We start from the raw sequence: 25660 nt of genomic DNA on the forward strand, positions 1-25660 counted from the left end.
TCTTTCCATCTTTGATACCTGTTTGCAGTTTATCAAATACTTGTTATATCAAGCTAAGGGAGATCAAAAATCAAATACTATTTCACATCAGCACACATTTCAAATTGCCAATAAATAGGAAGTGATTCTCTATTTTAAGTATTTTACATAATTTTTTAAGGAATTAACAGTTTTGTTAACCAGTCTGAACTTCACCCTGGGGAAGGCAGACCACTAACTCACTGATTACATCCTGAGTATCTGACTCTGCTTTTATATAGTATTCTTAAATTTAAAAATATACATTGATACTTCACTTTTTCTTTCATTTTCATTTTCTTTATTTTCTCTTTCTCGTTTTTTTAAAAATTTGATTTTGACTGGTCTAACAAGGCAGAGCAATGAATTTCTTTGATTCTCAGAAATTTAACTGATAATCTAATTTTGTCACAATGCCTAAGAGTCTATGAAATTAACCCAGGACAGTATGTTGTATAACTTCAAGTAGCCTCGATAAAATTATAAAATTAATACTTGTTCTGTTTCCATCTACATAATGGAGTAAATTTAAGACCTCAATTATATAAACACTAGGTTTTATTACTTTAAAAAATTTCCACTGAAACAGAAAACTACAAACCTGGCAGCACCCTTATTCTAAATGGATACAAAGAAAATAACTTAAAAGAGAAGTAGCTCTTATTGTGTTTAAAAACCATGAAGTATGTACCAAATATCCTAAAATACCATACTTACAAACATTATTTAAAAGATAGGATTTAAATGTGGCAGGTACCATCATAACTTCTTGTAGGTAAATTGCCAAAGGTGAAAACATACCTTATGGCTTCTTTTCCTATAAATTCTGAAGAAACAGGCTCGACAATTTCACTAAAACTAATATTCCCGTTAACATTGCCCTCTGATAACTCCTTATAGTTTCTTTTGTTTTTTGACCAATATGATGGCTTCAGGAAATAAAAAGATGATCTCCGTAAGCCAAATTCTCCTGAAAGATTAAAAAATTGAGTTATCCTAACAAATTATTTCTGAAAGCTAGTTTTTTAAGTCATAAAGGCAGTATGTGAAATATATAACAACCTAGATCTAAAGTTTAGATAAAAAATATTAAATCTGTATTGTGTGGAAAATAAATTTTACTGACAAATAATTTGTTCCATAGTTTCAAAGCTGCTAAGAGTGCATCAGAATGTAAAGGTGAGTAAGGCACATTTCCTATCCTAAAGGAACTTGTATATTTATGGGTACATGTATACACCAAATGACTAGAACACCATGCACGGCATGAGGCATGTCATGACATGCTTAGTGCTAATAAGAGTTCAAAACAGTTAAAGTTATTGAATTAGTATCATCTTAGTCTTTGAAGATAGGCAGCATTTAGAAAAGAAGATATAGTTCACAGAAAAAACTTGTTAGAATTAGGAGAGCAATATAGGTACAGGACAGATATGGGAAACTCAGATATGGTAGACAGTGATGGCTGTCCACAGGATGCATCCATTTTCTTTCCCCTTTCCCCACAGACCTGACATTCCCCATTTTCTTAAATATCCACTCCTCTTCTGTATGGCCACATACTTCAAAGGGACCTGATCCCAACTACAGAGGTCCTAATTGACCTATCGGTACCTGGCATGCTCTGGCAACTGTTACTGCCCTAACCATAAGCATGCAACCACTCAACAGAAGCAAAGGGTTAAGTTGGGAGAAAGGTTCACTCTCCCTCTTCCAATGGACATGAAGGAACATAAAAACCCCAGACAGGAAGGGAGTAAATGTACCAGACTCAAAGGTGGTAAAAGCATGGAGAATGTGGGTCCCTGATAACATGGTTGAGCAAGTCAATCAACTTGGAGCCCATTCTATCACTGAGCTTATTTTTTAAGCAAAACAATTGATTTCCTTCTTATTTAAGCTGATTAAAAAGGTTTCCTGTTATGAATAGCTAAAAATAATTTAACTGATACACTAGAGATCTGTTTATATAGGTAAATAGGACTGTACTAATGGATATAAAATGCAATAAAGTAGCAGAGAATGAAAAGGAGACTTTAAATATATAGAAGAATTGTGGAGGACATTAATATACAACCAGTTTCTACTTTATTCACCAGGATATGCCCAGACAAGTTTCTGAGCATGTGATTAACATGATTAAAGGGAATAGGGAAGTTCTCAGACGATCTGACGCAGGTAATTAGACCAGAGGTATTGCAATGGTCTAGACTATGCCACCCAATACAACCTTCTGCAGTGATAGAAATACCCTGTATCTGTACCATACAACACAGCGACAAACAGCTGTACGTGGCTACTGAGCACTTGGAATGTGCCTTGTGCTACTGAGGAAATGAATTAGTTTACTTAATTCTAATTAATTTACATTTTAAAAGCCACATGTGTCTAATGGTTACTGTACAAGATGTTGCAAAAGTAGTGAGGAACTCAAGGGGAAAGTAAAGGGGGATGTTAAATTTATTTTAATATTTTGAATCTACAGGAGTTGTTCATAGACTCAGAACAACAAATGAGGGGAATGGTAGGAGTTACAGGATCACTTCACAGTTCTGTACTGCAGACAGTAAAATAATGAAACATTTTAGCCAAAAAAGATGGGCAAAGGGAAGCAACAAGAAGTTCAGCTAAAGACTCAAGGTTTTCAAAACAAATTGCTTTGCTTTCTTTTTACACTATCTCCCTACATTCATTAGCGGTTAAAGCATAAGGTATGAAATGTACTTATTTAAAATTAAATGAAATGCTTGAAAAATGAATATGACTTGGAGTATTCTGGCTAGAAAAAATAATTAAAATTAAGCTGACCCTATGTAGGCAAAAAAAAACAAAAGCTTTAAAGTAAAATCCAGTAACTACCTGCTTACCTGGAATGACTTGATCAAGATAGACAGCAAGGAGGACATAGAATATACTATTAAGTGCTAACATGATAATAGTAATAATAAGAGGATATGGGCCTTTAGTCAAATTAGAAAATAAAGCACCTTCATTAAAATCTTCTAAATGCATGACCTGAAAAAAAAAACCAGAAAGTTTATTGTATAAAAATGATAAAAATAAGCAAAAGAAAACACTACAGATTCATTATCTCCAGACTGACAATAAATAAACTGGGCCTTTTAAAAGATTAAACAGTGATATTAATTTATAAGGAAAACAATACAAACTTTACCAAAAATAAGTTTGTAACAACAATCCCTTTCTATCATCTTTAATGTTATGCTTCTAAAACTAGTATACATCCACTCAGAAGGCATTAAACCCAGTGTCATGACTATCGAATGAAATTAAAGTATGGTGTTAATACTAATACAAACAAAAGGATTATGATCCACATGGAAATCAAACAAATTAAGTATAAGAGGATAAAACTGTGGTTAGCGTCCTTAAATACTAAAAAGAGAGAAGGTATTCTGATTAACACAATTGTTATTAACACGGTTATTTGTAGTAGATATATGTTACAGAGCAGAAATACACTAGATGTTAAGGCCTTATTAAATCCCAGATCTGCTATTAAGTGAATAAAGTTCAATTACATCGCTCTGGATTTCAGTCTCCTCACCTATGAAATGAAGGAGATGAATTAAATGACATTCAAAGTCCCTCCCACTTACCACAAAAACCTATGAATCTTTAATTTTACCTTTCTAAGTGAAGGGGTACTGTGAACTCTAAATGTGTAACAACAGTTCTTAGGTCTCAAGTAATTAAAATTTATTTAACTCAATATTCATAAACAATCTATTTAAATCTCATAAATCAGAATATTCTAATCAGCCAGCAGTAATAATCTTTTATATTCAACTACATTTTTTCTTCATACAGTAACCAAATTTATGTTAGTTTCTTTTAAGAATTTTTCTCTTTGACCCTGACTTCCCCAGTAAAGACTAGTAAAAATAAAATTTATGGATCTAAATATTACTCAGTTGAATGACTATTCCATGAAAATCCAGTAACATCCACTAGGTCTATTATACAACCATGAAAATTTGCTTTGTTCTATACATAATCTTCTGCCAATCACACATCACAGATAAATTTATAATAGGCAGCAATATAACCAGGCCCATAGAGCAATCTAGATTATCCGATGCTTAAACCAGTAACTTCTAACAAACTTAAATACTGCAGTGAAAAACACTGCTGAGATATACTAAAACAAAAAGTGGAAAACTTAAAAATCGATATATAAATGAAAAACTTAGAACAATATAAAATATATTTCAGTATTCAAATATCATTCCTTTCCTGTGTTGAAATTTTAAAATAATTTTTTTGCACAATAAAGGTAATATTCACAGTACTGTACTATGCCACATGGAAAGACAGAAAAGAAAATCTTGTGAAGCAAGATGGATACATTACCTACCTGTGCAATGCCAATCAGAAAAGTACACTGACAGAAGGGGCTTAGAAGCCACACTAGTGACTTTGGGAAACTTTCCATGAGGACTATCAAAAGGCCAACAAATCCAAAAGTCACAGTGACTAAAAATTCAACTATTCCCACATGTTTTGATTTTTTGAAAAGAGGTGTCAGCATTAATGCAAAAAATACCTAAAAAATATAAATATTAAGGTTAATGTTTTTATATATACTGGTATAAAACCAAAATTAATCCTGGCTTATGAAAGAAGTTATTTTCATGGGAATATATATCATTAAAGTAATTAATTTCTAAATGTTATAGTAGGATATTTTATTTTCATACAAACTAGTGATGTATACAAAAGTTTTAAGCTGAAACATTTTAAATCTCTATCTAAAGGATAGGCAAATATAACCACCTCCACACTGCAGAAACCATAGACAGCCCTGTTTCTGCAGAAAGCTATGAACGTATGTGACCAAAACAACCTATCAACAAGCTTTTAAATACAGAACCCATCTTTTAAACTTCATGATATTGATAAGATACAAAACCAGTTCATTATATATACAAGTACATGAATTATTTGCAAATTACCATGTTAAAGAGCAGGAGTGATAGTCAAAACATTAAACAACCGGTAGAGCACAGGCATATAAGCCAATCAGAATGGAAACTGGAGCCACTAAAACAAAGGCTGGTCATTAACAGCCAGCATTCAGCCAATATACCAAATGAATGTCAACACTGCCAAAGAGCTGTATTTTACAAAGACATATCTTTACACATCATGATCCTGTAACATAAATTAACCTGAAACAGTCAGCATTTCATGAAAACAAAGGGTGGAGAAAGTTTGGTACTGGACATCTTAGTTACACATGACTATATGAGGGTAAGTAAAAGACAGACTCAGACATGTGAAATACATCGTATGACAACAAGTTAAATTTAAACCTGAAACAATTTTGTACTTTTTCTAAAAATATGGAGGCATAAGGATGCTATATACCAGCCATTTATCAGTAATCTAGTAACAATCTTTCATGGGAAATCAAATGTAAATAAACCATAGAATAAGGCTTTTTCTGTATTAATCAGCTGTTTCAGCAGTTCTTTATCTCATTTCAAGTATAGATACTTACAGATGATAACCCATACAGGAAAAAAAGTAGAAATACCACAATGCAGCTACTTTGAGGGAATAACGAAGAAGCTGTTGCGATAACTGCCATAAGAAGGGACATCAGAAAAATCAAACTCGTATACAGAAGAACCCAGGAAAGCCTAGAATGAGAATACAAATGTATTTGTGCCTAATGTATAGCCTTTAACAGTTAAAAAATCATTTCAAACAACACTTAGGCCTAATTGTAGTCATTCTTAAAGTTAAGCCAATCTATTCATTTCCGTATGTTCATGTACTGAAAATTAATGCTATTATGAGTAATTAAAAATACAGTATTGGCTAAGTTATAGGTAAAAGGATAATCTGAAAGAATAAAATGGTGATTATCTTCCCATGAGTTAAAAAAAACTTTGCGAACTAATAGCAATTCATGATTATTTTAAATCTAATTCTCTCAAAAGTTCAATAATGTGTAACACTTCTAATTTTCTTAAAATACAGGTTTAATGACTGACAATTTTCTTTATGGCATGTGTTACAATTAAACCTCTCATGGCTTTTGGTACTTTAAACAAAAGACTGCCTTGCTAATAAACAACATAATAACTACCATTTTACACAATGTGAGATCAAGACCAACAATGGACTCACTACACTCAAAATCTCTCCAAATCAGAGCTCAATGGAATTGCTAGAGCAGTGTTTTTTTCCAAGTTAGCAGGTCATGATTTAATGACCACAAAATCACTGAAACAGGGTTAAATGTTAGCCCTTAATTACCAAAACTGAATCCATCATTATACAAAGAGGCAAAATTGAGGCACTGAGAGACTGATTTGACTAAATTCTTCGAGCTACTGTTTCCTCACAAGGTACTTTAAAAAACAAATGCATCTTTAAAACTAATCACTGCTAAAATGACAGAAGAAAAGAAAATGAGCAAAGAAAATAGGTTACACATGACTTCATTACGTGAAGCGTTACAATTAATTGTTGCTTTGGATTAAATGGAGTAAAATTTGTAAAATGGACTATAATTGCAAATCACAGGAACATTAACTGTTCCCAAAAAATGAGGTAAAAATAAATTTTCATACTACATAATGGGAAAAGTAAGGAAAATGCACCCCTCTATAAAATTATCATTGTATAAAAATGCTGATACATTAAAGCTTAGTTGTAACAACATATTTTTTCATTTGTTTCTCTATAAATTATTTGTATATTTTCACATTAATTCACACAAGTAATTTTTTCTCCTGGAAAACAAAAAAGCCCATATACTACATACACAAACTACAATCATTTTAATTAAATTCTTAGTAACACATATATGCTATGATACTTGGGGAGGACTGTAACAGGCAATGATTTCTAACTTTCCAAGATCTCATACGTTCTATGCACTGATATATATGGACCACAACTCAATTCAAACAGAATGTGAAATAAAACTTAAAAATATAATATCAATATGAGCTTTCCAAATCCGACTTCCCGTTTGTTAAAACAAGCCAATCAATTGCTGATGTTTCCTGACTGGTCTCCAGTTTCAACACAAAGGGATCATTGTTAAGAAAACCAAAATCAGCATCTCCTAGTCAGGTGAATAGCAAAATTACAATTCAGATTGTTTGTATATTTAATACAATTATTAATCATATTAAATAATAAACTTTTAATAACATACCAAAAAGCAGTGTCATGAAGTCCCATTATCTTTAAAAACTCTTTTAACTTTTTCTCTTTTTCTGCTACAATATGAATTGCCAAAAAGTATCCGAAAGGTGAAAATGCTATAACCAGGTATATTAAAATCACTCCACGGGGAAAGGTATCTATTTCTACAACAGTGGTTTCTCCCATAATAACAGCTTTAGTTGACTCCAGCTCCCTCCAAAAAGAAACATTGGTCTTCAACTGTAATTAGAAAATGTGAACACATTAAATTAACTTAATTTTGACATAGCCCCTAATAAAATGTACAAATTATACTCCTGAATTTATTCATAACCTAGTCCAAATACAATTCTCAAAAATCCTGAAATAAAGTGACTGACCCCAATATCATGATACAGCATACATAATTACTTTTATCTATTCAACTTTAAAGACTTAAGTTGGGAAGTATATAAATTTTGGTTAAACAATTTGACAAAGAAAATAAAATTGCACAATTATCATCTTAAAAGAACAATCATGTGCATCTTAGCAAAAATATGCATTTTAAAACTGAGGAATTAAGGAATGATTATCAGTACCATGAAAGAACGACTCTCTTTTAGAAGTGTTCTTTTGAATAGTATCTCCTATTCTTTTAAAATCTATACATGGAGCTCATACAGATAGAATAATAAAACTATACATGCCATGATAATCGACCTACTATTTAATTAAATGTATAAAATGAGATCTGCTCTGCCTGTTCATCCAGTGCGGTCTGGCTTGTGGATGCCTGAGGTCTTTGGCCAAAACCCAAGTATTATAATATCATCAATGTGATATGTCCTATACATCAGTGTCTCTACCTTAAACTTCTGTATTATTGAATTTCTGTAATATTACATATCTATAATACATTTATACCATGTTGTGAGAGTTTATAAGACAATTTTACATATGTCCTCTCATTTGGTTCTTAGAGCAACCCTGTAAAGAAAAGCATTATTACTGCAGTCATTTTACTACATAGCAATCTAACAACTAACAGAGACAAGTCTCCTGTTCTAGGGGTCCTGTTTATTTCTACTAAAATGTGAAACACTGGATCAGATCTAAGCATATTTTTAGAATATAACTAACATTTATACACAATCCTAACAGCAATATAGTATTAAAACAGAATTAGAAGACAAAAAGCCACAGTTTGATATAGCTTTTCCACTAAGCAACTGAGTTTTGGAAAGTCACTTAATCAATGTATGCTTCAGTTTCATATACAAACTAGAGATAATAACAACACCAAACTCAAAGGATAAAGGTTAAAAAGATACACATTAGTACCTAACTTAGAAACAATGTTTGGCAAGTAATTAATATTTTTAAAAAAATCTACTATGATTAAGATACACTCTTTTCAACTAAGTTATTTTTATTCAAGGGAAAAAGTCTGCAAATGTAGATATTTCATACATATTACCTGTAGTCAACACAGATACAATAAGACAAACAGAATGCTGAATCATAGGCTTAGAAACCGTCAAATAATAGGTTTCAAAAAATATTAAATCAGAAAATATGACTTCTTGCTTATCTTTTTTCTCTTAAAGGAGTTCCAGTAAGGTACGTATTCTGTACATTTGATGGAAGTCAAACTAAATCTTACTGTAAAGACTTAACAGTATAACTGTTAAAAATACACTTTGACCTTCTTGGTCTACCTTTATCATATTTACCTGTATAATGGCAGCATCTATGGATGCTTGTAAAACTGCGAATCCTGAGGACCAGTACTGAGCAGATTCACATGATTTTGAACAGCCAGCTATGGGGGAAAAACGTGAGACACAGATTTTGCACAACATGCATGTGCTTTCTTGTAAAGATAACAGGTGGAGGATTAGCAAAGGTTAATAATTCAAATAATAATGAATTATTAATATAATTCACCCATCTCTATGGGGCAAAAGGAAATAACTCCCCTTCTAAAGCAAACAGTATCTATCACATTCCTGATTGTTCTGAGATTTTGAAATTAAGCAGTTACATGTGTTAGGACACTGAGTGGTAAATGCACACAAATGAAAAGGAAGAAATTAACTGTAAGCATAGTTATTTAAAGTAAGTCGCTTTTCTGTTTTAAGGTAAGTCATTCTATAATGACTTATCAGATTCAAAGCACTTCCAGACAACTCCAGATTAAGAGAACAGGAAAAAAAATAATTTCTGTAAGGGCTTTTTGGAATTAAGTCATAAATTCAGTACTTAGTATAGTGACTTTTACACTGTTCAATAAATGTTTGTGGTTAATAATATCTCATCACAGGTTTATGCATTGAAGACGGTTTTCCATGTTTCAATAATAAAACTAACAAAGTTCACTGGTGGAAGACACTGAGATTAAGTTAAAGATATATAATATACTGTATGTGAAAACAATTACGGGGGGAAAAACAGATTTAGAAAGTCAGAAAATTCAGTATACAATTTGCTTTATGTTACTATAATTGAGATATGTAAGTGGATTAAAATTAAAATGTTATATAAAATTTTCTTTTATATTATACATGCACATGTAGACAGATACTTGTATATACACATACTTTTATGCTACACTTCAGTTTTCTTTTCCAATAATTGAAAATATCCATCAAATTTTGGATACAAACTAAAGGCAACAAAGACATGCACTTAATTGACTTTTAGTGATTATTTTTCAATGTGTATATTTAGGGCTATTTACCTCTTGAATCCATATAAATAGAAGACACGGGAATCATATCAGGAAAAAAATGAAGTTCGTAAGACATGAAGTCTTTGAAAACCACACCTACAAAGTTGCTGGACTTAGAGAGACTGGATGCTAGTAATTCCTTTTCATTTGTATATTCTTCAGTAATTATGACTGCAAAATAATATAACAATATAGTTTACTCACAATTTAAAAGTTTACTGTAACACAATAGACCAAATTTAGCATATTTGATTAATGTAATATTTTATAGGCACTTTTGTTTTATTCTTCAACTTCTTAGAAATGAATAGTCATTCTAAAAAATTCTAAATACTAATTAATAAAATGGTACAGTTTTATAGACAGTTTTCAGCTATCATCTGATTACATAAATTATGTGTCACCATAATACATGTTATTACTATAAGTATAGTGTATACTTTATTTGCACTATGTGCAGTTCACTTATCTATTTCAAAGTTAAAACTACACAAATAAATAGCTCTTTGATATGTTCAAATATTTCTTATGAAGAAAATGCCATAATCCTTCTCAGAAACCAAATATGTACTTTAGTAACTGTGAGGCAACTCTTCTTTGAATAAAAATTGCCATTTAAACCCAATATTGTTTGTTCCTTTCTTAGTATATGGAAAAAATGTTATCACTCAGCTTCCTTTTACATCAGATATTCCTAATTTTTAAATATTTTCTTAAATTTTATTTACAAGCAATCAGTCTTCATCTCAGATGCTTTAGAATATGTGGTGAAATGGAAAGAATATAAGATTAGTACTTAACTTATTGATTAATAGCTTTGTGAGCACAGGCAAGCAATTTAATTCTCCGAACTTTAGTATTCTCATCCACAATACCTAGCTGATGACACTCAATTGTTAAGATACAAACATGAAAATGCCCTGTAAATTATAAAATATTACTTAAATATTAATTATTATGATTTTCTAGATCTTTAAGGTGGACATGGAACTTCAGGATTGATATGAATAAAGAGGGTGTTAGTTCAACATCCTACCAGTCATATTACTATAGATGTATGTATATCTCCCTCTCAGACAGTTCTGTGGTTAAAAACACAGAACTTTAAGAAAAATCTATAAATATTTCTACTATTTTGGTATTTAAGTTAATACACATTGACTTGGATTTCCTTGGTGTATATGCCTTTCTCCAAATCAGAATTTTCAAAAAATTTCCTTGTCAACATTTCTGATCTGTTTCTTGAGCTGGCAGGCTAAATTCTCATGGCTACCCATGCTTCTTGTCTTTAATATGATAAACCAACAATGCCAATAAGATATGTGCTTGATAAAAAATATTAAATAGTAGTAAGCCAGAAAGAAAACAATGGGTAAAAAAATTATTTGGCTCCTCAGAGTATAATCATCTATTCAGTGATGCATCATCCAATATTGTGATGACACAGGCTAGAAGTTCATCACAACTCTTCTATATAAGATAGCAGTAATCGGCTATTTTCTACAATTCAGTATTTCATTAAATCAGTCATCACAGTACAAATATTTCTGTTACTTTATCCTCTCACAGCTAGTTTAGGCTCATTAATACCTCATTGTTTATACTGCTCACTAGTCCATTTCTTTCTAAGAAATACAAACTAAGAAAAACAGACCTAGGTACCCAGCCATAGTCATAGTCTCAAAGCTAAGCGCTTCTTCAGTTTACACCATACACCTCCATAAATAGCCATGGCAGTCTGAAAAGATTACTGCTTTATAATCTTTATCACATATTTCTAGCTTAATTATCATGAGTCAAAAACAAATAAACAGTCTTTCAAATGGTTGAAACTGTACATATTTTATAAATGGTCTAATAATTAAATATAAAATGCTAAAACATATAAAATATGCTTCCTATTACCAAGAAACATAAGGCACAGAATTAAATGATTTTAATATTTTATAAAACCACACTTGGGTGAAGGTACATTTCTCTAAGTTAAGAATGTCATTCGCTCAATGAAGCAAGCAGAAAAATAACGAGAAGGTTTTCTGTTACAGATAGAATACATATAGAAGCTCACAATACCATCAAGAAGGTCATCAGTGGAAACTTTTTGCATGATGTTTCTTGTAGTATTAGTCACTGGAGTATATCCAAGAATTAGGTTAGAGAGGATAGATTTGTCCATAGGATTAAGTTCTATATCAGGCACTTCTTCATATTTCTTATTTGGATGCATCATGCTAATTAATATTAACCAAAATAAAAAAAATAGTGGAAAAAGAATTTCCTATAATAAAGAACACAAACAAAATAATTACAGAACCTAACAACGGCAAGAGTCATCAAGATTTCTATGCAAATAATATAACTAATACTAAGAAAAGGCATGAGGAATTTTGATCTCCATTCCTCAGTAGAAAAAATAAAAACAATGCTATCCTAAAAGAAATATTGTGCTGAGCATCTCACCTAACGCAACAGACATAGTAGATCATTTTTCCTTTACATTTAATTTCACTGAAATATTTTAAAATTCAAGTCACACAGTAAATTAAAATGACACAAAAGCTAATTTTTAAACATCTTAGATTACTAATGCAAAACAGTAATAAATTTACTTATATAACTACTTAAATTAACTTACCAAACATCCTTAATAGGGATCACCATAAAAATGTCATTATTCAATTCTGAACTAAAACTCATGCTTTAATTATACCTAAATTTCTATTATTAAAATCAAACTCTATTAAGTTCAATAATCAGCTTTTATAGCAATGAGCTATTTATTGTTTTATCTTGCTGCTCAACTGTTCTGCTGGCTTCAGAAGAAGATGATCATTATATTTTCATCACTTAAAATTATTAACTAGTTAGCCAGAATTCTTACGTTCTTTTACATTTTAAGGTAATGTATATTGGGAACAAATATGTGACATAACTTTAGTAATTTGGGGCAATTCAATCCAGAGTCTAAAAGATGAGGGGTCATGGAATAAACTGTAATGCTCCACGATAAATTGAGTAATATTCCACAAAGTTATCTGTGGAATTTTTTCATTATGAAGCTTGGGAAATGTATGCCTAAAACTTCAAGATTAAGTGCTGATATTAGAAATTAAATACATTTAGAAATCATTATTTAACTTATTAACATTTAGAAAACATTACATAATTTAGGTATTTTTCTTGGCTATCATGACAAGTTTTACTTCAAAGCAAATTAAAGGGACCTAAGGATATAAAATTATAATAAAAACGTATCCTGCAAAATACATCACCTCTTAAATATACAACATAACAACACAAAGTAAACACAAAATTTCTTAGGCAACAAAGCATGAAAAAGAGCCATTTAACTTACCTGAACACTACTTTTTTTAGTCCTGCATTTAATTAGGTAATTTTTCAGTAGGAGTGTTCTGGTTTGTCTCCAAATTCCCACCTCCCTAATTGCAGTAGCCATGTTTTCTAGATGAGTCTGTTAAAAGGGTAGATTAAAAAAACTGGACCAACACAATCAAGCACATGCCATTTTTACTGGCAAAAGCAGACAGATGTTTTCGGTCTCAGGTTAGACAGAGGTAAACATACTGCAAGCTGTCTCTCCTACCTGGACAGACTGCATGGAACAGCAGCAGTATGAAGACCCTGAAAAGCAAACAGCAGCATATAAAACAAGAGGAAAACAAAATTCAATATACCACCCCAAAACAGTGAGCTTATCACTTTTTCTCTTATAATAGAGAAAATAAAAATACTCGAAGTAGGCACCAGAGCAAAGAGAGAGGAGAGAGAGGCCAGCTCCTGAAGCTCTCTACTTCTGGCTTGAGAAATAGGAAAGGGAAGTTGTCTGCTCAGGAAGAATGGGGAATTACCCAATTTTTTTTTTCTTTTCAACATTTTCCTGTACCCCCTGTCTCTAAGCAATCAAATGAGAGCAGCATCAGATTGCAATAATGAAAGCTTAGTGCAGCCAAAACTCTGAGGCAGGGGAACCCTTCTCTCTGGTAAGTGGAGCTCCGGTTCCAAGAAGGTATGGCCAAATCGCATTGCTTTCTTCTCTCTCTCTGCTCCCAGACCCTGAAGGCAGTAAATGCGGTTGCAGAAGTATGTGGCTCGATGGGGCAAAATAAACCCTAGTTTTCTGGCTGAAGGATAGAAAAGAGGAGCCACAGACAATCAGAAAGAACCATGGAAAGCAAATAAAAAGAAGAGCTCAGGAAAGCAACAATAAAGTTATTTATTAACTCCTAGACTAACCTCCGAGTAAGGCATCTGTGGATCTAATCCTATTCTGTGTACCGAAGACTTGACGAACTGAACAGACAGACCACTGCCCAGATCCAGAACAGTCACTGGGTGGCACACACTGAAACTGCACTACAGAGGCTTTTGAAAACTAAAGTGAAATTAGAACCACAGCTCAAAGAATGTGGGTGGAAACTTGTAACTGGAACCTAACCAGGTCAATAGCATGCTAAAAGAAAACATCAACACTCTCTATAAGATTAAAACAAAACTCAAAGTCTCATAGGATCCAAAATTACTGAGCAAATGAAGCATGTAGACCTCTGTGAAGAAGGGAAACTCAACAGATGCCAAAGATTTTGGAATTAGCTGACAAAATTTTAAAACAGCTATTTAAAAAGTGCTCCAGCAAACAATGGCAAGCACTCTTGAAACAATTAAAAACACAAAATCTCAGCAAAGGAACAAGCAATAAAGTAGCACTAAATAGAAATTTTAGAACAGGAAAACCCAATAGCAAATAAATAAAACCCAGGGAACAGGCTTGAAAGCAGAATGGAGACAACAGAAAAAGGGTCAGTGAACTTGATAGGTCCATAAAAACTGTCCATTCTGAACAAGAGAAAGAAAAAAGATTTAAAAAAAAATTAACAGTGTCTCAGAGAACCATGGGTTAGTAACAAAGGTCTGACCTTCATATTACCAGAGTCCCAGGAGGAAAAAAAAGTGTTAATGCTAAAAAAACATATATGACTGAAAACTGCCCAAATTTATCAAGAGAGAAAAATCTCCAGGTATCAAGAGGCTTGTGAATTCCAAACAGGATAAACCAAAGAAAATCTACACCCATACACATCATAATCAAACTGCTAAAAATTAAAGAGAATGAAAAATCTTGAAAGCGGTCAGAAAATAACTAGGCATTACCTACAGGGGAATCATGAGTTGAATGAGAGCAGATTTCTCCTAAGAAACTGTAGTGAAACTGTGACACTCATACACTGCTGGTAGGACTGCAAAATGGTTCAGCTGCTAAGGAAAACAATTTGGCAGCTCCTCAAAAAGTTAAACATGGAATCACCATAAGATCCCACTGTCCCACTTTTAGACATATACCCTAAAGAACTGAAAACAGAGACTCAAACAAGGGCATGCTCAAGCAAGTTCACAGAAGCATTATTCATAATTGCCAAATGCCCATGAATAGGTGAATAAACAAACTTATGTACAATGAAATATTTGGCCATAAAAAGGAATGAAGTACTAACAGATGCTATGACATGGATGAACATCCAAAACATCATGCTAAGTGAAAGAAGCCAGGCACAAAAGGTCAAAAATATTATGCAATTCCATGTATATGAAATTTCCATAATATATAAATCCATAAAAATGGAATGTAGATTGATGGTTGCCAGAGGCTAAAGGGAGAGAATGAGAAGAAACTGCTTAATGAGTAAGGGGTTTTACTTTGGAGTAATGGAAATGAATTTCCTCTCTCTCTCTTTATATATATATATATACACACATATACATATACATGTATATACATATATATTTTTTTAGCTGTATTAACCTGAATCACAGGTTGCATCCCACTTCCAGTGTAAATTTACCCTGTGGAGGTCCTTGGAGTCCTTTTTGCCAGTGGACCTGTAGGGGCTACCTCAGTTTTTCAGAAAGGTTACATTAAAGCTGAACTCCAAAGAGAAGTGGCCAGTGTCTCAAATGCAATCTCTGTGGTCCCTATTCCAATTTGCTTAACCCAGTGACTTAGACTCTCTACAGACCAGGAAGTAATGAGAGGGCAGCCTGGAGGAGACAACAGAAATGCCCTGTTAAAGGTTTTTCCACAGCAATTTGTACTGTCTTGTTTTACATAAACCTATTTGATGGGGGCTCTGGTGTGACTCTTTCCAAAATAAGAACAATTTATTTCAAACTGGTGACCATCTCCACCTAGATAAAAAAGTGGGCAACTTTTTAGAGCAGCTTGTCTTGCCCAAAGAAGTAAATATATAGAATTAAAGTTTGGATTATAAAAAAGCATCCTCTTTATATGCACAGAAGAGAAAATTTTTTTTAATTAACAATGGGATTAGAGACACTTTTTATTTTCTTTGTGCTTTTCTCTATTTTTTCAATTTTTTCATTCATACATGTTACATGTTCAATAGTAAAAAAAAGTAATTACACAACTAGACACACTGTAAAAATAACAAACGAGAACATTAAAAACAGCAAAACTAATCAAGAACAGAGGACTCATTAAAAATAAATTCTTTCAACAGCCTCACTAATGTGATATCAGATTCAGTAAAGAATTGATAATCATCTCTAGGCCAAAAAGAAATACACAAATAAGAAAAAAAAGAAGCCCACGCTCATATAAGGTTGTTTTGCTACAAAACACACACAGGAACATTAACCAGTACAGCAAGAATATTCTCAAGTTACCCAAAACACATCGACTTAGTGGTCACCGCTGAATTACTCATTTGGATTGAATGCCACATGCTTTTCATTTTTAGAAAACCGGCCTCTCATAAAGTAGCTAAAGGACTCACAATATTTTTCCTTCTTTGAGAATTGCTCGCTGAACTCGGGGTTCAAAGTTTATGAACCTTTGCACCCACCCCACCCCTAGTCAGGGCTTTCTGAAGCAGGACAGCCCTCCTCACCCCCAACATCCCTTGAGCTGCACAGGCCGCCACCACCACAAGCACCTCCACTGCTACCCCTGAGCGGCATCCGTCATTTTCTCCCAGCAGTTTGCAATTTTTAACTAAGAGACTGGGAGTCATGGAAACTGACTAATGGAAACGTTTGAGGAAGCAAGTTTATACATTCTTGGTACTAAGCTCTCCCTCAGGTGTGATGCCCACTGTGTCAGAACTTGATTTTTCTTCCTTGTAGTATGTGAAACACCCTATTATCCACCCAATGTATTTTATTTTTACTTTAGCTAGCCAGAATCAGATTCTACTCGGTCCAACTAAAAGCATGTAACCAATGTAACAGTGTAATGTGTTCTGAGCTGCATGGTTAGAATAATCACAAGGATGATGGTGATTTTCGAAGTGAAATACAGGAAAGACAAAGGGAAATGTTAAAAACAGGCTGCCTCACTCCGACAAGTAAGTGCAGAATCCCACTGCCACTAATGGGAGTGTGCAGAGGCAGATACAAAATTGAGAACCACTGAGGTCAAGTTTTTAAAATAGCTTTAAAATAATATTCACAGGAAAATGTTTTCTATAGAAGAGAACACACAACAACGAATCAAAGTCGTTACTTCAGTGTCTATTCAGTCCTCAGTTTTATGTCATTTCCTCCAAAGCACAAAGTCCCTTCAAAAGCAAAAGGTGCACTCATGCTGTTTTCTTCCTTTTGCTCCCAAGTTCTATTCTTTAGGTAGATTTTTTTTTTTTCCTCATCATTTTTCCTGTCAAAACGTCTGCCACTGCACTAAGTCTCTCATCCCTTGGAGAGTACCTTTCTGTTTATTGGCTAGATCATCTCATCAGTCTGACCTGGAGTGGATCCAGCCTCCTCGGTCATCCCCCTCCTCCAAAAAAGATTCACAGTCAACACAAACATAAACAGAGCTAACAACTTATTTAATAGCCATAAAAATGGCAACACCACATCTACATTTTTATTGTGGTACTTTAAAAAGATTTATCATTTGAATTAAAATAATACCTTTTCAAGAAGAGGGTAAACTATCAAGTAAACTTCCAACCTTATCTCTTCATCTACTTGAGTCTGGCTGGCACAGTAGGTGCGGATACTTTATTCAGAGGCAGGGAAAACCTCAGGTGGCCACTGACATCCAGCAGGCTGGCATTAACTGGCATTGTTTTCCCCTCCCTGAGCACACACAAAGAAAACGGGCCCAATCAGCAACTTCAAACACATTGAAAGAAGCTGGAATCAGTAAACATTTATGGAAAAACAATATCATAAAGAGGCACCAAAATCAACAAACACGGGGACTAATAATAATAATAATGCCTGAAGCAGAGTGATGAAGAGTGTGACCTCTGGAGCCAAACCAACTAAACATGAATCAAGCATCTGCTACTTACTAGTCTGAGACCTTGAGCAAGTTATTCATCCTTTCTGTGCCTAGCTTTTCTCATCTGTAAACAGAGTAAGAATACTTCTGGTTGTTAGAAGAATTAAAATTAGTACATGTAACATTGAAAATAGTTTCTGGTATATAGCAAGTAATTATACATGTTGATCACCACTCTATATAAAAGTGGTACAACTAATATCCTCAGAGAAAAAACATAGAATACCATATTCCTGAAATAAGAAAGTAATTGAGAAAAAACTACTAAAGGACTTGGAAATTAAACAGACTGATAGAAATACAATTCTTAGGAGATGAGGTGAACAGCACCTAAAGCAAATAAGTGAGTCAGAATGAAGACTGAGTCAGGAAATCCCCCAGAATGGCAAAAGGACAAAGAGAAAAAAAATGGAAGTATGAAATGAAATCAAGTTATGCAGGTGAGCCCGTATTATGACTGACCTGAACAGATATTTCACATATCTGTAAGCTCTAATCATGTGAAAAAGTTAAACTTCAATAACCCTGAACTTCTATCCAAGTTATTAAGATAAAACACCTGAAGAAAATTCAATTGACTTTCTTTCATGATACGAAATACTTGTGTTGGATGTCTGATTGAAAAAAATGAAACATTCTTAACAGTGATTCTTCATAAATTTTCTAATGTTCATCTAAACAGTATCCTCGAAGCTGTAGTCAGGTTTTTGTAAACTGACCCAACAATGAATCTATTTGCCCTCCTCACCCCCTACAACACACACAGTGTCTAAGCAGGCCTAAGGGGACTAAATCAACCAAGGACCGCTCTTCACGGTAACGTCAAGTACTCCTGCAAAGGATCCACTGGAAATCATGGTCGCCTAGGAGAATACTGTGCTTCCTCTTCAAGTGTGGGGACCATACTGTCTCAGGGAACGTTTGCACTTTGGAGAGAAGACAGAAAGAAAAAGAATAAAAAAGGGGTGCCTACAACTCACACTGGTGGGGTAATCACAAAAGTCCCCTTTCTCATCCATCCCCCACTGTCCTGAAAGGTTTTGAGTGGGTAAATTGGGGTGAAATTTTCAAATGGGGAAGGATGTGGGACGGCAGTGCGTTCTATACTGAAAAACTCAGCCAAAGATAAAGAGATGGTGTCTGAAATCAAACCAAATCCTCTGGGTAGGGGAATGAGATTTCCTGAAAGATGGAGATTCACTCATGAAAGCAGTGCATACAACAGCAAACAGGGCTGCAAATCAGAAATGAGGGATGGCCAGCAAGGGAATATCTGTGAAGAGTTTAACTTCTCAGGTGCTTTTTTTTCTTGAGTATAAGAAAATCAGTATTTAGCACAGCTGTAAATTTCCTTTCTATACTGCAATTCCCTTTAATGACCCCTTATGTGGTGGCATTCAGAAGAATTAAAGGATATGTGGCAGATCCCACATTTAACATTGGTGCTAAATGGGAACAGGACCAAATATCTAGTTGTTCAATTGCTAATGCCAGAGTTCATAAGTTACGAGTGAGCTGGAAAGGTGGAGACCACCATACAACATTAAAAAGCAGCTTTTTGAGTAGACAACACATATAAGGTCTTCTTTTCTGCAACATACGATAGATGATCTTTGAAAGCACAAGTTAACAACTGAAATATAATATAAAATAATGGCATACTGTTAACAAATAGGAACTCTTTCAAAAAATTAACAATACTTGATATAATTCCAACTCAGTGTCACCAGTGGAGAACCTCTAAAACTCTTTTAATAAAGCCAATTTCTAACTGCTAAAGAACAATGATGAAGACACAGAAATGAGGGTACAAAATTATTTTTAAAAAACTTTTAAAAGTTACTTTCCATTGCCCCACATCATTCCTCGGGAATGGATTTTTAAAATAGAGTTTTAAAGAGTAATTAGGGAAGTTTAAAATACCTAATGTCGCTACAGGTTTAATCAAATACTTAAGTTCCCTACGTAATTTCTTAAGATAAAAATAATTCTTCCTAAATCGAATAAATTGCAAGAAAATTGAAAGCCCACTAAAACTAAAGTTAATCTCCCTTTTCTAATGTATTAATAATTGACTTAAAAAAGACTAGGAGTTACATAGTCCAAAATTCAATATCAAAAATTCATTAAAGAAATATTCATTGCTACATTATACATGCTATGAAACACGATTTTACCTTTCTCAAGAAAATAAAAAATGTACATGACCATTAGAAATAACTGTTAGAGAAAAATAATTTGTAATATAGTAGCTTTATTTCTGAGATGAATGAATGAAGATTATACCCTATAAAATAAAATTGGGTCATCCTGACGTGCACAGCCAGCAGGTTGAGAGATACGGTCAGTCATTTCCTTAGCAAGCTTGAGAGATTTTCAGAAAGGCTCTTAGCTGAAAATGTTCCCTATCTCCAACAGATGACTGTTTGAAGTCACTTCTGGTCCACCCACTCAAGCGGTGCTGATTATCACTCCCTTGTTTCACATCTATATCCAATAAGTCAACTGTAGCTGCAGTTACCATACCGTCAGCATTATTTGTTTACATGTCTTAATTTTGAACTTCACCATGAGATCCTTGACAAGAGAGACTGCCTTATTTATCTTTGCTTCTTTACCACCAGTGGTAATATTATAAGCAACAGCATCACAGTGCACACACATTTCTTTTTCAAGGTTTACTGAGAGTCCTGACAGATCAAAGGTCTGCAAACTATGCAATGGTCCAGGTGGGTGCTAAATCCAGCTCACAGCCTGTTTCATACAGCCTGTAACTTAACAGTGTTTTTTCACATTTTTAAATGGCATGGTGGGGCAGAGGAATAATAATTTTTTGTGACATGTAAAAATTATACGAAATTCAAAGTCAGTGTCTTTAAATAAAGTGTTATTGAACACAGCCATGCTCATTCACTTCCGTATTGTGTATGGCTGCGTTTGCCACAATGGCAGAGCTAAGTAATTTAAACAGAGACTATATGGCCTGCAAAAACCTAAGGTATACTCCCTAACTCTTTATAGAAAAAGCTGGGTGACCCCTGTTATGGACTAAAGAAGGAAGAAAGAAGAAAAGTGTGGTATTTAATGTTCACTGAAGGATTTATGCACCAAACATAATGGCAAAAAAAAGTTAAGATACTATCACTAACTTTGCAGGTAGATAAATTTTAATATAATGTGATCTATGCAACGGGGAAAAAGAGTTTAGGAAAGAGTGGAATAGAAATTCCAGGCAGAGGAAAAGAACGGAAAGGCTGTCCTCAAAAGGGCTTGACTTGTATAAAGAACAGGGATGCCATACCAGTGATAGGGCAGAGGCACAGGCAAAGTGAAATGGGCAAAGGGCACAGGTGTATGCTCTAGATGACACTGAAAAGACAGGCACCAGAAATGGGTGGTGAGATCCCTTTACGCAACATCAGATGCCTTTATTTTGTGCATTCACATTTAGCACTTTATATCTCTTCTTTTTCAATTTTTAAACCTAAGAACAATTGTTTAATTGCCTGGCAAACAGCTGTTTCACTCGTCTACTCACTCACCTAATTTCCAGACCTCCAAAGCTCCCACCCACAGCATCTCTCAGATTAAAACCTTGATTCCTACTTCAATGAGGACACTTAAGTGACCAGAAGAAAATTCCAAAATGTCCCACTATTCCTTCCATCCACTTACCTACAGCTGTGCCCAAGGCAATAATGTATTTCAACAATGTGTCATTTTTGCCTAAACTGAAGATTGTTTATTAGAACTCTGAACCATACAAGCTTTAAAATAATCTGTCATTAACTATACTTTTAACTTAAGACTTATTTTTTGGAAGAAAGGGTTAGGAGCCTATTTGGCAAATGACTTGAAATTCCTGCCCACCTACCTACATCACTGGCTTCTCAACTAAGAAAATAAAAGGACTATAAAATTAAGCCTCTTAATACAACAGGGGATAAATTATAAATGCTCTCTTCTTCTCTAGTGTTTTAAAATATACTGAAGTTAGTGCAATAATAAAATTAAATATTAATTATCTATATTTAACCTAAATTTTATGACACTATTTCTTACTGAATGGGGAAAATAACAATGCAATCGTGGTAACCCACACGACAAGTTATCGAAGCCCTTTTCTTATATATAATAGGTTCCTAAGAGCTTGTCCTATTTTTAATTTGCACACCAGTAAAGATTACAATTCAGTAGAATATTATAAAATTCTTTTATGCGATCATCCTCTCAATTTAACTCGAGGGCAGAAATATAAAGTGTATTCACCGTGGTAGTCCTAGCATGTAGTTTAGTATCTGGAATACAAAAGACATTCAAATACACATGTAACATTAATAAACTTGCTTTTTCCAAGAATATATGAATTCCCTGTTCGATGGAAAATGCACTTACACAGCACATATTCCAGGATTAATGCCATGTTGTTTTGATTTTAACACAAATACCCAGAGCCCTAATAATGTTCTCCTGTCCCTAAATATACGTAATTAACGATCTCTGGGCGGACTCCAAATATAGTGGATAAAGCACCAGAATTTCGAGTCTGGCATATCTGGGTTGGAATCTCAGTTCTACCTTTTTGCTTGTTGGAGATCTTAAGGAGTGACTTAACCTTTTTGTGACCTATTTTCCATTTGTTCCCAACTAGATTAAACCTCCAACCTCAAAGGGCTGCTGTCAGGATAAAACGAGATAAAACTGAGACTGGCTCACAGTTGGGAGCCAACTTTTCTCCCCTTCTGTTCTTTTAGAACGTCTTCGATAGAAAGCACACCTGATTATCTTTATTCTTTCTTACTTACTTATTTCAAAAAGCGTATCTAAGCCTCAGGAGCACAGCAGAAACCCCGGTAAACCAGTACCGCCTCCGGCCGAGATCGGAGCCCGTAGCCTGCCCAGCTTTCCCACCAGCGGAGATGGGCTCCCGCCCGGGGCTCTTCCCGGTGTTTTGGGAACCAGCGGGTCACGAGACCTGCGCGTTCGCACCTCCCTCAGCTCTCAGCACGCACCGGAGCTACCAACACGAGAGCCCCGGGGAATGGCGAGCGCTAATTACCCAGGTGTTCGCAGGGAAATTTACTTCCAGAACATTTCCCCTCGCTCTCTAGCGGTGCCGATGCAGGAGGCGACCGCGTCCCACCTGCAGTCGGGCGCTGGTACCTCGGCCCCTCGGCATTCGCAGGCCAACACCCCGGGGAGCGCGCCCGGCTCGCGCCCGGCAAACCCCGACCCGGGAGCTCCGTGTCCCGGCAGCTCGGCCCCCGTCGCACCCCGCCCCTTAGCCCCCGCTCCCGGCTCCTTCCCCGCCCCGCCGCCCCTCTCGCCGACCTCCCCGCCGCGGTCCCTCCTCGATGCTCCCTCCCGGAGAGCGGGGCCCCCCCTCGGGCGCGCCCCGGCGCCCTCCTCACCTCAGGACCGGAGCCGCAGCGCGGTCAGGCCCGGACGCGCTCCTCCAGCGTGCACCGCGCGCGGGACGGAGCTTGGAAGTGAGCGCGCGCGCGCGCGCGCCCCCGCCGCTCGGCCCCGAGCTTCCCAGCGCCGCAGGGCCGGGAGCGCGCAGAAAGCCCAGCTCTGCCGCCCGCCGAACGCCCCTGGGGGCGGAGCTCCTAGAGGACGGCCCCCGCGGACGCGCGCGCTCCCGCCGCTCGGCCCTGCGCGTCGCGGCGCAGGGTGGGCGTGCCCGGCGCCCGCGAGGGGAGCGCGCCTGGGGACGGGGCTCAGAGGGGGCGGGGCGAGCGGGAGTCCCGCGCGCTCGCCTGCCCCGCCGCAGAGCCGCAGGAGCCTGTGACGAGGCTCGGTGCCCGGACTCTGGGCACCTGGGAGCCGCCGCCACCGTGGGGACGTCGCTGCGCCTTCCCTGGAGTCCCCGTCAGAAACAGCGGGCTTGAAGTCAGGGGCTCGCGTTTTGTCCAGACCCTGCCGCCTCCTAGCGTGTGACCGTGGCCCGCTGCCCTCTCCTCTGCCTCCCGGCCCCGTCCGGTGTCGGGGAACCTTTTTTCTGTTTGCCGGCCTCCGAGCAGGCCCCACCTGGGCTGCGTTTCGGTTCCCGCCGCAGTGCCCAGGGTGCAGCGTGTTCGTTGTCATAACTGCTGCCTCTTTCCCCCATCAGACACCGACCTAGGACACTGAGGGTGCTTTCAGTTGCTAAACTGTCCTCATGAGAGTCTGGGAATGTGGTGGATCCTGAATTTTCCAAACGGCCTGAGACATAGGCATCATGAGAGATACTAAACAGCACTAATTTTTGTTAAAAATATAAACTGCTGTTCTGTTTTATTGCCCAACTGACCTAAATGGTCAAAAGTTACTGAAAAGGAAAAAAAAAAGCTCACAACACTAGCATTACAAGATTTTCCTCCCAAGATTTCTGTATGGTCACACTTTTTTGTACAGTTCTTTACTTTTGGGAACTTATTTAAAGATGTTTTAAAACTTCCATAATCTTGTGTACATCGAGTATTTTTTAGGAATTTACATTTTTTCCCTGTTTCTCACATTTTAAACTAGTCTCCCCAACAGCCACTCTGATGCAAAGTTCTACCAAAACACAAAGAAAAAAATCAAAGAATCAAGTTTTATTCATGCTTTTACACATAGATTATGTAGGAAATTCAAAGAGAGCAGAATCCATGGTGATTAAAAATCTGTCAGTAGATTATTCAGCCATAAGAAGAAAACCAAGGCCTACCATTTGCAACAACATGGCTGGAGCTAGAGGGTATTATGTCCAGTGAAATAAGCCAGGCAGAGAAAGACAAGTACCAAATGATTTCACTCATTTGTGGAGTATAACGCGAAGCAAAACTGAAGGAACAGAATAGCAGACTCACAGACTCCAAGAAGGGGTGAGGGAGGGTAGGTGGGGAGGGAGGGAGAAAGCGATTGAGGAGTATTATTGGCACACATGGTGGGGGGGCGTCACAGGGAAGGCAGTGTAGCACAGAGAAGACAAGTAGTGACTCTGTGGCATCTTACTATGCTGATGGACAGTGACTGCAGTGGTGTACGGGGAGTACTTGATAATATGGGTGAATGTAGTCACCACAATGTTTTTCATCTGATACCTTCATAAGAGCATATATCAATGATATTTTAATAAATAAATAAATGCCCTAAAAAAAATATCTGGCAGTGGGAGTGGGGGGAAAGGGAAACAGAATGTCCTAGAAACTACATCAGAAAACTGAAGAAGGCAGATAATAAAGACTATTCATCATAGAGTTTTTCTCTTTTGAAATATCTAAGACATTTCAGTTACAAATTCAGAAGAATGCACTCCTAATGGTCTAAGATTTGTTGGCAAGTAAATATATGGAGATCAAAGGTAAATAGACTTGGTAAAAATCTGTTACTGAAATACATATTCACCTCAGCTCTTCAATTGTACTTCTCACTAGATAAACTCGATTTGCTTT

At 35.9% G+C, this 25660-nt stretch overlaps 1 protein-coding gene across 4 annotated transcripts in view; it reads right to left on the reverse strand.

The window, feature by feature from the left end:
* The window catches only part of ABCA5 (ATP binding cassette subfamily A member 5), a 65529-nt gene extending 41728 nt beyond the window's left edge, over window positions 1–23801 (reverse strand). Inside the window, exons 1-12 of one of the 4 annotated variants that reach the window (XM_036997074.2) lie at window positions 23654–23801; window positions 17867–18034; window positions 13524–13561; window positions 13275–13391; window positions 11993–12197; window positions 9929–10090; window positions 8922–9010; window positions 7217–7446; window positions 5543–5684; window positions 4397–4585; window positions 2886–3033; window positions 820–988 (exon numbers count right to left, since the gene is read on the reverse strand). In XM_036997074.2, coding sequence (XP_036852969.2) covers window positions 820–988; window positions 2886–3033; window positions 4397–4585; window positions 5543–5684; window positions 7217–7446; window positions 8922–9010; window positions 9929–10090; window positions 11993–12197; window positions 13275–13391; window positions 13524–13538 — 1466 coding nt within the window. In that variant the 5' untranslated portion in view covers window positions 13539–13561; window positions 17867–18034; window positions 23654–23801. Of the gene's footprint in view, window positions 1–819; window positions 989–2885; window positions 3034–4396; window positions 4586–5542; window positions 5685–7216; window positions 7447–8921; window positions 9011–9928; window positions 10091–11992; window positions 12198–13274; window positions 13392–13523; window positions 13562–17866; window positions 18035–23047; window positions 23180–23301; window positions 23319–23653 lie in introns of those variants that run through there. The other 3 variants (XM_036997073.2, XM_036997075.2, XM_036997076.2) reach the window with 3 other exon arrangements.
* Window positions 23802–25660: the final 1859 nt, after the last annotated feature.

The sequence above is a fragment of the Manis javanica genome, chromosome 4 (assembly GCF_040802235.1).
Source record: "Manis javanica isolate MJ-LG chromosome 4, MJ_LKY, whole genome shotgun sequence".
Taxonomy (NCBI): domain Eukaryota; kingdom Metazoa; phylum Chordata; class Mammalia; order Pholidota; family Manidae; genus Manis; species Manis javanica.